This window comes from Lactuca serriola, chromosome 7 (genome assembly GCF_051521515.1).
Source record: "Lactuca serriola cultivar US96UC23 chromosome 7, Lser_US96UC23_V15, whole genome shotgun sequence".
Taxonomy (NCBI): Eukaryota; Viridiplantae; Streptophyta; class Magnoliopsida; order Asterales; family Asteraceae; genus Lactuca; species Lactuca serriola.
This window is the reverse complement of record NC_136414.1, coordinates 170,513,724-170,526,725: the sequence shown is the minus strand read 5'-3', so window position 1 is coordinate 170,526,725 and position 13,002 is coordinate 170,513,724. Positions and strand designations below refer to the sequence as shown.

Genomic DNA, 13,002 nt, shown 5'->3' with positions numbered 1-13,002 from the left:
AACTCATTTATCAACATTTGAGGATCGTAAGAACTAAAATATTATCAATATTTTGTAACTTGGTTAATACTTAATGATTTTTATGGTTTGATTTAATAGTCACAAGGATACTATTCACCGAAATGAATTAATTACCGCCGGAAATGAATTACTCAACATGTAAAACTTAAATCATAAAAATCAAAATTACTGGATTTTCATTTGAGCAAGTGAATGTAATTTTGTTAATTAGATGTGGTCAATAAATTAATTATTTATTGACACATACATTTTATAGGGTGGAGAAATAATTAATATTGATTTTATTTGTAAATCTGTGATACATAATATGGAAACTGGAATTCCTTTTTAGTAAATTCGTTTGATGGTTAACGGTTTCATTGTTAATTGTTATTTTGCTATTTAACATTTTGTGGTTTCATTATTGGTTGATATTGAATGGTTACATAATATTTAATAAAAAAATTTGATATTCGATTATACCAAATTTGTATACAAAAATTTTGATTCATTAAATACGGATTAAAATGCAAAATTTAACTATCTTTTTTTTAAAACATCTATCCGTCCAAAAGAGAAAATAAATCGCCTAGAAAAACTATTTAATGAAAAATAAACTTTTAATCACCCGGCACTCTCCAGCCGCCGCCGTCGTAACCCACCGTTTAGCGCGGGTAAACCGCAAATATGAATTGAAAGCGGCACAAGATGTTGAGGATAAGAATTAGGTTTCAAAATGTCAAAGCCAATCAAAGCTTGGTCCCACCAGCTCCTAACCACCCAACCAATCTGCAATAAATCTTCATCTGCATAAATCCTTCCATAAATAGAGGAATATTACCACAATGCTTCTTCATCCTTCTTCCATATAGTTTCTTTCTGAATATATTTTTTTTCTGAAACACGTCAAAATGTCTTCCAAGACTTTCCTTCTTCTTGCACTTGTTCTGGCCACTATTCTTTTCATTAGCTCCGAAATGGCTGCAGCTAAGAACCTGGAGTCCAACAATCACAGTGAGTAAATTTAATGTTCATATATAGATGAAATTGGGTTTTTGTACAGGATGTTTACTTTACAATTCCCGGAATTCTATACAGGATTCATGCAATAAAATGTACATTACTGAAATGATGATTGATGCAGGTGAGGTAGAAGATGCAAAGTATGGTGGTGATGACCGTGGATACAACAACGGTGGTGGAGGTTACAACAACGGTGGTGGAGGTTACAACAATGGTGGTGGAAGATACAACAATGGTGGTGGACGATACAACGGTGGCCGTGGAGGAGGATATTGTAGATATGGTTGCTGTGGTGGAGGACGTTACTACAATGGAGGTTGCAGGTGTTGCAGCACTTATGCAGAGGCAACTGCATACAAACAAGCTCATGAGGCCCAAACTCACAACTGATATAAGCATTTAAGCTCTATTTTACTATGTGTAGTATATATATACCGGCCTTAGTGCTTATGTTTAATAACTGTGGTTGTATGGTTTTCTGTTGAAGTATGAACTTAATAGTTCTATAATGGAAATATTTAAACACCTTTGTATGTAGGAGTGTACTCCTTTGTTTCTATTAAAACGTAGCAGAGACTATGTTCTATATATAAATGTGAGTTTTAGGTTTATGTTATTTGAATATGAGTTTTAGTGTACAAGACAAAGGAGAATAAAGCAAGGATTTATAAGATAATATATAAACTAAAATAAAAAATACCAGAAAATCGAAGGATAAAATTTTTTAACAGACATAGATTAATTATATCCAATCAATACATAAAAAACAATGCAAACATATTTGAAATCAAATACATATAATCTGACTTTTCTTGATAAGTTTCCTTCCTCAACTTAATAATAGTTAATTTTTTGTGTGCCTATTATTATTTATCTATAGTTAGTAAATTTAAAATTTTTGTTTCGGTAACTTTTTTTTTACGTACATTTCAGTATAAATTCAAATTTGTGTTTGTTTCTATATAATTTATTATGTTTAATTTTATGTATGTTATTACTTATGAGTCAAGTCACATATAATACGTTTTTGATTATTTAAACTTTTGTCTGTTAACTTAAAAAATATATATAATCATACATATTTATTTTTATATAGGTGTCGGTATAAATTCGAGTTTTCTTTACGTTTTCCTGTACACTTATGTATGTTTCCTACGAATAAGTTTGATCACATATAATACGTTTTCATTCGACGGTATAAACTAGAGTTAGTTAGTGGTATCAACTTTATATATTTTATTACCAAGAAATCCAATGATATCTAACTTTTATCAGTACAATCGTCTAAATTCAACTTTTATTACTACAATCAGTAAAAAAAAAAAAAAAAAAAAAAAAAAAAAAAAAAAAAACAAGCATGTACAAAAAATAAACATAAAAACGAAAAAAAAACTTATGTCGAAACATAGACAAACTAGAATTTATATCGTTACGTGCATATATAAAAAAGCAAGTAATATTTTTTAATTAATGAATGAAAGTTTTAAAATTACATCGAAACGTTGACCACTTTGAATTTATATTCACATAAACATAAAAATAAGCACTAAAAACTTGTTTTTTTAAGTTGATTAACCAAAGTTATTAAGAAAAATCAAATTATATAGATACTATAATAGATAAAAACGAAAGTTCAAATAATCAAAATCGTATTAATACGACCCGACTCATACATAGCAAACGTACATAAAATTAAGCAAGAATATGTAAACAAATTACGTCGACACATAGAAAAACTCGATTTTGTACCGATACGTACATACAAAAACCAAATAAGTTTTTTTTAAATATAAAAAAGTAAAAACCAAACTTTCTAAATTTCGTCGAAACATCGACCGCTCTAAAGTTATAAAATAAGCTCGTAAAAAATGATTTTTTTAAGTTAACGAATTAAAGTTATTAAGGAAAATCAGATTACTACGGGAGATAAAAACGAGAGTGCAACTAATCAAAATTGTATTATATATGGCATACTCATACATAGGAAAAACATATAAAATTAAATGCAAAAGCGTTAAAAAAAAAATAAAATTAAAGTGATTCACATCATAGTTTATGTGAAGAAATGTCAAAAAAGGAAGGGAAGATGATTCATGAAGAAGAAGGAGAAAAAGAAAGTACATACTTCTTTGATACAAGAAGGAAAATATACCTGTTTAATTGAACTCCAATCGTTGTGAATGAAATGCAGTGGGGAACCACAATTGTCGATGTGGTGAGGGTGAGGAGTCGAAGCCATCGACACAGTGACGTGAGGAGTCAGAGTCATAGTGGCTGATACCAAGAGCGAGCATGATTTTGTGAGGTCTTCGGTAAAAGCCAAAGTTTGTAATCGATTTTTTGAAAGGGTTGTTGGGTTTGTAAAATTATAAGATCATAGGCTTTGTAGTTGACACACACATTTTGACAGGGGTATACCCCATGTTTTTTTAATTGTGACATCAAGCTTTTGACATGCAGAACTGCATATCGTAAAGCCTTTAAATTTTAGGATACATGACATCTTTTTTATGATATACACTTTCTTATGTTAATAAACAAGGTTCGTAAAATCGTCTGACTCGCTGGTACGTCAACTTTTTGGGTTTGGTTACGGTTGGAACAAGAGTTGAATCGTCTATCTAAAACTAGTTATGCTTGGTCATGTTTCATTTGGCGATCTGTTGGAAGTGGCAGTGGATTGTGGCAGAGTGTGTGCTTTGGAATGGTATGACTCTTGTATTTTATGACAAGTGTTGAGTGGGATGTTGATTGAGTTCCTACCAGTTAGTGGAATGATGGCAGTGTGTTTTAGGTTGTTGGATGTTGGTTGGGAGTCATCACACTTGTGGCTAGATGATGGAAAGAACAGTCAGAATTAGTGAGTTTCTCATCCAATGGCTGAATGGCGTCACGAAGTGTAGTGAGACATCGTGGATTTCATTTTTTAGAGGGGCGACAGTTTTGTAGTGGAGACCCATGTGTGGTTTTGTTAATCGTGTGCCATACACGTGCATTGTGCAGTATAGTGTTGTCATTGGCAGCTCAGTGACCGGCAGGTTGATTCGGACAATTGTAGGGTGTTGACTTATGAGAGAAGTCATGGTGGTATATTAACATCTCATTATTGGGTTTCTTATTAGCGGACTTATGTTCGTTTTAGGATGAGGTTTCATGTGATCTCTCCCTCTATATTGCCTATGTCATAGCGGTGTGCATACTAGACTAGCTGTGTTGGTAGCTGATAGATGGCATGAATATTTCAGGACTAACGATAATACTTGGGTTGCTGATGACCCATAGTTTTTTGGATTGACATAGGGGTATGGGTATGTTAGTTGGAATGCCAAGAGATTAGTTATGCGGATGGTGATAAGTCTTTAGGATGTTTTGACAGAAGGTTATGCACCTGAGCTGTTGTCGGAGTTTAAGTGTCGCATAGGGTTTTGTAGTGACCATGGTTATGCTCGTGGTAAACGTTGGTTAGTCACGACTTTCCAGGATGTCATGTGTATATTTGAGAACATTTATGCGGTTTCCTATTTTAGGTTTGGTTGGAATTCTTTATCGAAATGTTTTGAGTGTTGATATGTTTTTAAGGGTATTCCTGATCTCGGACTTGGGGTAAGAATGAAGAGTGGATGATCCTCATCCGTTATGGATGTCTTTAGAGTTGGACTGTTGGACTCCTAAATTTGTGTAGTACATTTATGGACATGGTTAGAAGATATAGTTATGGAAGTTCCCGTTTAAGTGGCTTCGGTATGAGTTGGTTCTTATCGTGTGGAGAAAGAGGTAGTTATTGCAATTGAGTGTTCCAAATGTCTGGGTGGTTTGTTCGCATCCGTTGAGTTACGGATGGCCTCTCAAGTTTGATATGGATGTATTGATTATGTTAAGTGGTTGGAGGTAGCATATGGATTGTGTTAGTGCAGTTAAAATTCTAACCACATAATATTTTGAGGGCGAAATCTAATTTAATTTGGGGAGAATTATAACACCCAGTTTCCAAAACAAATAAGCTCACGACGTTAATTGAGTGTTCCAAATGTCTGGGTGGTTTGTTCGCATCCGTTGGGTTACGGATGGCCTCTCAAGTTTGATATGGATGTATTGATTATGTTAAGTGGTTGGAGGTAGCATATGGATTGTGTTAGTGCAGTTAAAATTCTAACCATGTAATATTTTGAGGGCGAAATCTAATTTAATTGGGGGAGAATTATAACACCCAGTTTCCAAAACAAATCAGCTCACGGCGTTAAGGAGTCAATGGCATGACTTTTAGGAAAAATGGGTGCACGCATGACCATTAGGAGGTTGTAACGTGACACGAGGAAATGAGAGTCACGTTGTGACATTGTGAACCTCACGTAGTGAGCCTGGTTGCAGCCAAGCCCATGAATTTTAGGGTTTTCTCCATATTTAAGGAACTTCTCTCATAACCTTAGGTGTCTTCTTGAGCCTCCCTTCATTCCAAACGAAACCGTAGCCCTATCCTTGAGTTCTTGAGCATTTGGTGGTGTTTTGGTGACTTGAAGAAAACATGGATCATCTTTGGAGCATAGATCCAACTTGCAAGCATCATTTGCATCTTCTAGCAACATTTATGGGGTGTTAGGATGCCTTCTGGAGGATGTGGATTAGTGGAATAATGGATTAAGGGGTTTTAGTCATGTAAATGTCATTTAGACAGTTCTCACGACATGATGTTATGTCGTGACGATCGAAGGACCGTGATTATTTTGTCTTGAGTAAATCACACAAATGGTCCCTATGGTTTGGGTAATTTGCGCGCTTGGTCCCTAACTTATTTTTTTAACTCGGAAGGTCCCTACTGTTTGTTTTTGTTACACACTTGGTCCCTAGTGTTTGTTTTTGTTATGCCATTGATCCTGTCATACATAAAAAACTATTATTTAAATAGGGAAAAATGGTGGTGTAGGTAAGGTAATGTGAGGGGATAGGATTGGGGTGTCTTTATTTAAATAAATTAAAAAAAATCAAGGGCAAAATAGTATTTTTTTTTTTTTTGTTTTAGGTAAGACAGGGACCAAGCGTGTAACAAAAACAAACAATAGGGATTTTCCGAGTAAAAAAAATAAGTTAGGGACCAAACACGTAAATTACCCTAAGCCATAGGGATCGCTCATTTAATTTACTCTTTTGTCTTTTAGCGGCTTACGATGTGACCAATAGATTTTCACGTCGTAAGAGGTAGTTAACCTGTTGACCGTTCACTTTTGGCATGTTTGACTTTGAGTCAAACTTGAGGGAGTTGGGTTGTTGATTGATGTTTTGCCATGTTTTTTGTGTTAGAAGGTTTGTTGGAGCAAGTAGTGTAGAAAAGGGAGAGTGTCGCAGTGTTTATAGATTCTACGATTTAGGTGAGTTTTCCTCACTATACCCGTGGGTCAAAGGCACCAATGTCGGCCCACTAGATTTGGTTATGTATCCTTTTATATATGATACTACTATGCTATAGTGAGTTGTTCGATATATTTATATCCTTATGTGGTAGGATGTAGTAGTAGTGGTATATTGGTTAGAGTATCAGTAGGCTGATTATCGTCTGGCTGTGGCACTAGAGTGGGATCATCTATTCGAGTAGCTATCCCACCTCTAGTTACTTATGGCTGTGTATTCCATGGACATTTGATGGTAGCAGAGTAGTGTGTTGTGAGGGGTCTAGTAGGCGGTAGTGAGTTGTATGATTGGTAGTTTCCTGTATTTATGTTCCTACTCGATCTGTTGATTGTTTATATGTCGACATATTGTAGCAGTTAGGTTGAGGTAGCAGGCCAACAAACCCGAAGAGCGGTAGGGTTGAAGCAGCATGCCAACAAACCTAATGATTGGTTGGGTTGAGGCAGCAGGGCAACAAACCTAGTATACATGTTGTATATATGTATTTATTGTATATGGTATTTTGGAGGAACTCACGAAGCTTCATGCTTACCCAATTGTTATTGTTTTCAGGTATCATCAGTGATCATGAAAAGACGAAGGTGTGACTGTACACATTCAGGAGTAGCAATGAAGATTTCAGTTTACTATAATACTCCGATTTTAATTAATTTACTTTGGAACAATTAGTTTTCTTAACTAAAACCGAATATCAAGAAAATTAAACTATTTTGGCCTTTATGTAATGCTAGGAAGTTTCGTGAGGGGTATTGCATCTCAACATTCGGAGGCCATTATTAGGGGTGAAGATTCTTGGGGGAGCTATTAGTTATGATGTATTGTTTTTAGTGGCTTAGCTATGAAGAGACTTGCCATCATTGTTGTTTCTATGCCCCTTCTCTAGATAGGTTTGATGTTATGGGATGAGTTCCTTTTGCTTTGATCTCGCATAGGCATTGCCAAACTATTCGTTGGCTTGAGTGTGTGCCAACTCGTTCACATGTAGGAAGCAACAATGTTCTTTGATAAAATATGTCATGTGTTGATTGTGGATATGGTTGTTTGTGGAGTTCTTTTCTTTGGGGACATCCACTAGCAACTTGCTTCATTAATATTAGGTTTGATGCTCTAGGGTTATACTCAATGGTAGAGGCTTCCTCATTTGCTTTTGTGACCTCATAGGCTTAATCACCTTTGTTATAAGAGCACATCTTATAGGATAATGACATATGTGTTATGATTTTTTTATAATGTTTATGCTTTGGCTTTTCTTCGTGATACAATTTCAGCTTTGACTTTAGTAGTTTCACTAATAATGACATTAACCCTCCTAAATCCTAACATGTTTTGGCGAGTGCCTTTTTTAATAAAATTGCCAAAGACATGATTTTTAAGTGTCTCCAAACACCACATTCTTAATATTTTCTTGTGACATTCCTATTGATGGCCTTGGCTAACATATGTTACCGTTGGAGTATCATGCTATCCTCAAGTATAACCTTAAGATCACATTATTTCTGGTTGACAGGATATATCTTATTTATTATTTGGAGAGACCACAATACATTGTAGAGAGCTCTCGGGTTTCAAGTACAAACAAAATTTGGTTAGGGACGTTATTTTTCAATTTTTTGGTATGTCAATGTTTCAGCCAAGAAAGTGGCACCTGTTAACTTCATGATTGACCCTTTGGATGGTAGATCAATGTTTAAACCGACTGATGTTTTGATTTTTGGATGGGTAGGATTGAAACATGCATGTGTGGATCTAACAAAAGTTTCCCTCTTACGGCCTTTGGCAGTGAAGTTTTCACTATAGGGCACACTTTAAAATTTGCCTCATATAAAGTGTCAAACCAAGAGAAAACGTACATGACAATTCAACACATGTTTATACCTTTCACGTTAGATTAATTTAGTTTTTTTGCGCCAGATGTTGTAGAGCTCGTGATTGGAGTCCAACGGGTCATACATAGTAATGTTGTGACCCTAGATCTAGGATGTGATTTTCTAAAAAAATTAGTTTTACTATTCGAAAAAGGGTTGCCGTGCAACTTCTAACTCGTTTACCTGTTATGTCTATATAAAACTTTTATTAAGATATTTATTTAAAACTTTTAACTAAAAAAATGAGAACTTATATACCAAAAGCTTAGGACCTACTCTAACTACCAATTTTGAAGGACTTACTTAATAGGGTTAGACAAAAAAAATGAGAGGTATAACTATAGACAAAGGAAAACATAGTACATTAGTCTCACATCCGCTCCAAGAAGAATAAGGAACCAGTCAGGTTGAACTTGATTTTCTCATGAACCAACCCGGTTGAACCTGATTAAAGAATAAGCAACCAGATATTCACTGAACGAGAAATCTTTGAATATAAAACGAATTAAACAAATGAATTGAAAGCGGCACAAGATGTTGAGGATAAGAATTAGGTTTCAAAATGTCAAAGCCAATCAAAGCTTGGTCCCACCAGCTCCTAACCACCCAACCAATCTGCAATAAATCTTCATCTGCATAAATCCTTCCATAAATAGAGGAATATTACCACAATGCTTCTTCATCCTTCTTCCATATAGTTTCTTTCTGAATATATTTTTTTTCTGAAACACGTCAAAATGTCTTCCAAGACTTTCCTTCTTCTTGCACTTGTTCTGGCCACTATTCTTTTCATTAGCTCCGAAATGGCTGCAGCTAAGAACCTGGAGTCCAACAATCACAGGAGTAAATTTAATGTTCATATATAGATGAAATTGGGTTTTTGTACAGGATGTTTACTTTACAATTCCCGGAATTCTATACAGGATTCATGCAATAAAATGTACATTACTGAAATGATGATTGATGCAGGTGAGGTAGAAGATGCAAAGTATGGTGGTGATGACCGAGGATACAACAACGGTGGTGGAGGTTACAACAATGGTGGTGGAAGATACAACAACGGTGGTGGAAGATACAATAACGGTGGTGGACGATACAACGGTGGCGGCGGCCGTGGAGGAGGATATTGTAGATATGGCTGCTGTGGTGGTGGACGTTACTACAATGGAGGGTGCAGGTGTTGCAGCACTTATGCAGAGGCAACTGCATACAAACAAGCTCATGAGGCCCAAACTCACAACTGATATAAGCATTTAAGCTCTATTTCACTATGTGTAGTATATACCGGCCTTAGTGCTTATGTTTTATAAGTGTCGTTGTATGGTTTTCTGATGATGTGTGAACTTAATAATTCTATAATGAAAATATTAAAATACCTTTGTATGTGGGAGTGTACACCTTCAGTCCTTTGTTTCTATCGTAACATAGCAGAGACTATGTTCTCTATATAAATGTGAGTTTTAGGTTTGAATATGAGACAAAGCAAGGATTTATAAGATAAAATATAAACTAAAATAAAAAATTCAAGAAACAGACATAGATTTCTTATATCCAAGCAATACATAAAAAACAATACAAACATATTTGAAATACAAAATGTGAATATAGAAGAACAAGAGAGAGAAGATGAAAAACTGGAGGAGCATTTTTAATTTTATTACCAAGAGAACTATATGTCATAGAGTTCAAATACATATATTACATATCTAGTACCTATATTTTGCAATAATATTTATAATAACTCTATAATATGTACTAGTAAATGCTCCTTTCCAATAAATTTAATTTGTTTTAAATTTACCGGCAAAACAATTATGAACATAAGTATTCAACATTAAATATATATCAAACCAATATCAAGATTTAAATAACGAGAGAACTTCCACTGTTTAACATTCCCACTCAATCTTGACATTGAAACATGATATCAACGATCTTCGACTCTTTGCAAATAAACTAATATTGTCAAACAGGCACGATTTTGGTAAATATATCTACGACTTGATTAGTTGATTCAATTTCTATGATTTCTTTTGAAATTTTTTCGTTACAAAATTACATAAATGGTCTCTGTGATTTACCATAAGGTCACAAACTCAGTCGTTACCAATATGTTTTGACGAAAATGGTCCTTCTGGTTTTCAAAACATGAACGAACAGTCCATTATGCTCACACGGTTACTTTTCGTCCATTAATGAGATGACAGTTTAGTCTTTTCACGTTTAGCAATGACCAATTTTTTGACCATGAGTAAACCATATAGACAATCACTACTAGAAACCGGACTTTCACCGACGGAATCAGCGACGGATTACATCCCTAGCTAAGTCAGCGACGGATTTCATAGGGTTCAGCGACGGAAATCAACTTAAGTGATAAATAAAGGGTTCCGGATATCAGTGACGGATCACCGACGGATTAGCGACGGAAATAATCCCTACCTGATATGCCCCTAATTTTAATCCTAGATCGGTCGTTGTTTTCTTTTTCCATATTGTTTATTCCCTCTTCCTTTTCCCTACTTCTTACTCCCGATTATTTTTCAGTTCCCTCCCAAGGGACTGTCTCCCAAATAGAGACAGTCGAATCGAAACCCACGAAGAAGCTACGCCGCTCTGTCGCCCATAGTCTTTCCTGCGCCGGCAGGTTCACCGTCTCTGGCCCTTCTTCAGCAGGGACGATCTCCCCTACTCCACAGTCAATTCCATCAGGTAAACCCATATTCTTCCGATTTCTTGGACCTAGTTGTTTTTTGTAACATGTCTCGTTGTTTTCTGTAACATATTCTCTTTGATTTCTTGGATATTTTGCATGCCATGAAAGTAATTTCTTAATACTTCAAACATAGATGTGAAACATCAAAAATTGTTGTGTATAATTCAAAAATGGCTGCTAAAATCTCCTACTATTTCTAAAAACAATGGGGAAGATGATGAAAAACTAGCAATACTCACTGATAATTTTTTAGGAGGAAAAAACGGAAGGGTAAGGGTATAAGGGGAAGGGTATAATGGGAATTTGGGGTCATCAAAAGGCTAATTAGCTATGTTTCAGCGATTATTTTCTATAATCATTTTCTGATTTGCTGTTCTATGTATATAGTTGATTTTGTGTGATTGTGACATAGTGAATCTATTTTTTACATTGCTTTCATTGCATTAAAAGGTCATGATTCATCTATATGCAAATAAATACCAGTGTATATGTATATTTGTATATTTACTTTTAGAGGGAAAGTATTGGTTTAATTCAATCCATTGGCTAAATAAGTAAGATTTTTTTCATGCCAATGGAATAAATCATTCCATTCTTTCCATTACTCCATACAAACCTACAATCTATAAAAAAATGTATAAAAACAATATCAAACCTGATTAATTATCTATATTCATTAAATAGTAATTTACTTTTGTATTTTGTCAGAAATACTTTTTTTTTCTCTCTAAATGGTCTAATATAGCATTGTACTTCCTGTTATAGCATCTTACTTTCACTTCTACTTCGATCATTTCAGGTTGGAAGTAGGTTTCTACTTTATATATATATATATATATATATTCAGGTTGAAAATAGATTGCCATTTGTTGATATATATTTCTAGGTTGTTATTTGCTGATATATATTTTCAACTCGAATGTATAGTACTTTAATTGAATGACATGACTTGGAGTTTATATATATGTATAAACTTAGTTATTGTTGCTTTTAATTGTTTGAACTTTTTTTTCAAGTTGAAAGTATGTCGCTAGTATTAATAATTTATGATTTTTTTCAATTTGAATGTATGTTGCCTTTTATTGGATATATGGTTTCATGTTTAATTATGTGTAAACTTAATTATTGTTGTTTTATTGGATATATGATTTCATGTTTATTGGATATATGGTTTCAAGTTTAATTATGTGTAAACTTAATTATTGTTGTTTTGTAGGTTTTTGTTGACCGTATTCGTGAGGAGATAAAGGATTATTTTCGGGCAGAACGTGAAGAAATTGAGGCCCAAAAACAAGAAATTACCAAGATTTATAATGACATCCTAAAACTCACCCAAGGAAGTAACCTACCCAACTAATTAGACCTTGACACTTGATTTTTGTGATTTGGTTTCGATACTTTGAAATCAGCTTAGATTTTGTGACTTGGTTTCGATACTTTGAAATCGATTTAGAATGACACTTGATTTTTGTGATGTTTTTCGATTCTTTGAAATCGAATATGAATCTTTATTTTGGTAGTTGAATATGAATCTTTAAATTAGTAGTTGAATTTTAATTTCTTTTATATAAAAATCGCATTTTATTTGTTTAGAAAAACAACTTATAAAAAGAATTAGCGACGGATTGCCAATGGATTTGCCGGGTTCTGTGTGATTGATTAGCGACGGATTTCCAACGCAATACTAATGGTTAGTAGCGACGGATTAACGACGGAATATGGGGTTTGACTGAGCAATGTGTGCCATCGCAAATCCCTGGCTGATCCATTGCTGAGTTCGTCACTGAGTCCGTCGATGGCAATTAGCGACAAGGGTTTTTTTGACTGGCAATTTCGTCGCTGATAGCCGAATTTTCCGTCGCTGAAAGTTTATTTTCTAGTAGTGAATGTATGTAATTTTCTCTCTATTTTATGTTTATGAGTTTTAAACTTTTCCATCACTTTACTTTGTCAATTTGACCATCCACTACTAACCTTATAAAATGTTACTTCCAT

General features: G+C 34.4%; 2 protein-coding genes across 2 annotated transcripts; both read left to right on the top strand.

Moving 5' to 3' along the window:
- The first annotated feature begins 844 nt into the window (after positions 1–844).
- Positions 845–1,639, top strand: LOC145061551 (uncharacterized). Its single transcript, XM_079009062.1, has 2 exons — positions 845–1,014; positions 1,145–1,639. The coding sequence occupies exons 1-2, from the start codon at positions 912–914 to the stop codon at positions 1,411–1,413; spliced, it is 372 nt and encodes a 123-aa protein (XP_078865188.1). The 5' UTR covers positions 845–911; the 3' UTR covers positions 1,414–1,639.
- Positions 1,640–8,968: 7,329 nt separating this feature from the next.
- Positions 8,969–9,674, top strand: LOC145061550 (uncharacterized). Its single transcript, XM_079009060.1, has 2 exons — positions 8,969–9,134; positions 9,261–9,674. Exons 1-2 carry the CDS (start codon positions 9,029–9,031, stop codon positions 9,533–9,535), a joined length of 381 nt encoding a protein of 126 aa, XP_078865186.1. The 5' UTR covers positions 8,969–9,028; the 3' UTR covers positions 9,536–9,674.
- Positions 9,675–13,002: the final 3,328 nt, after the last annotated feature.

Coding starts and splice junctions, on each gene's coding strand:
- LOC145061551 (XM_079009062.1), top strand. CDS start 912: ATGTCTTCCAAGACTTTCCTTCTTCTTGCACTTGTTCTGGCCACTATT. Junction 1,015..1,144: donor CCTGGAGTCCAACAATCACA/GTGAGTAAATTT, acceptor TGATTGATGCAG/GTGAGGTAGAAGATGCAAAG.
- LOC145061550 (XM_079009060.1), top strand. CDS start 9,029: ATGTCTTCCAAGACTTTCCTTCTTCTTGCACTTGTTCTGGCCACTATT. Junction 9,135..9,260: donor GGAGTCCAACAATCACAGGA/GTAAATTTAATG, acceptor TGATTGATGCAG/GTGAGGTAGAAGATGCAAAG.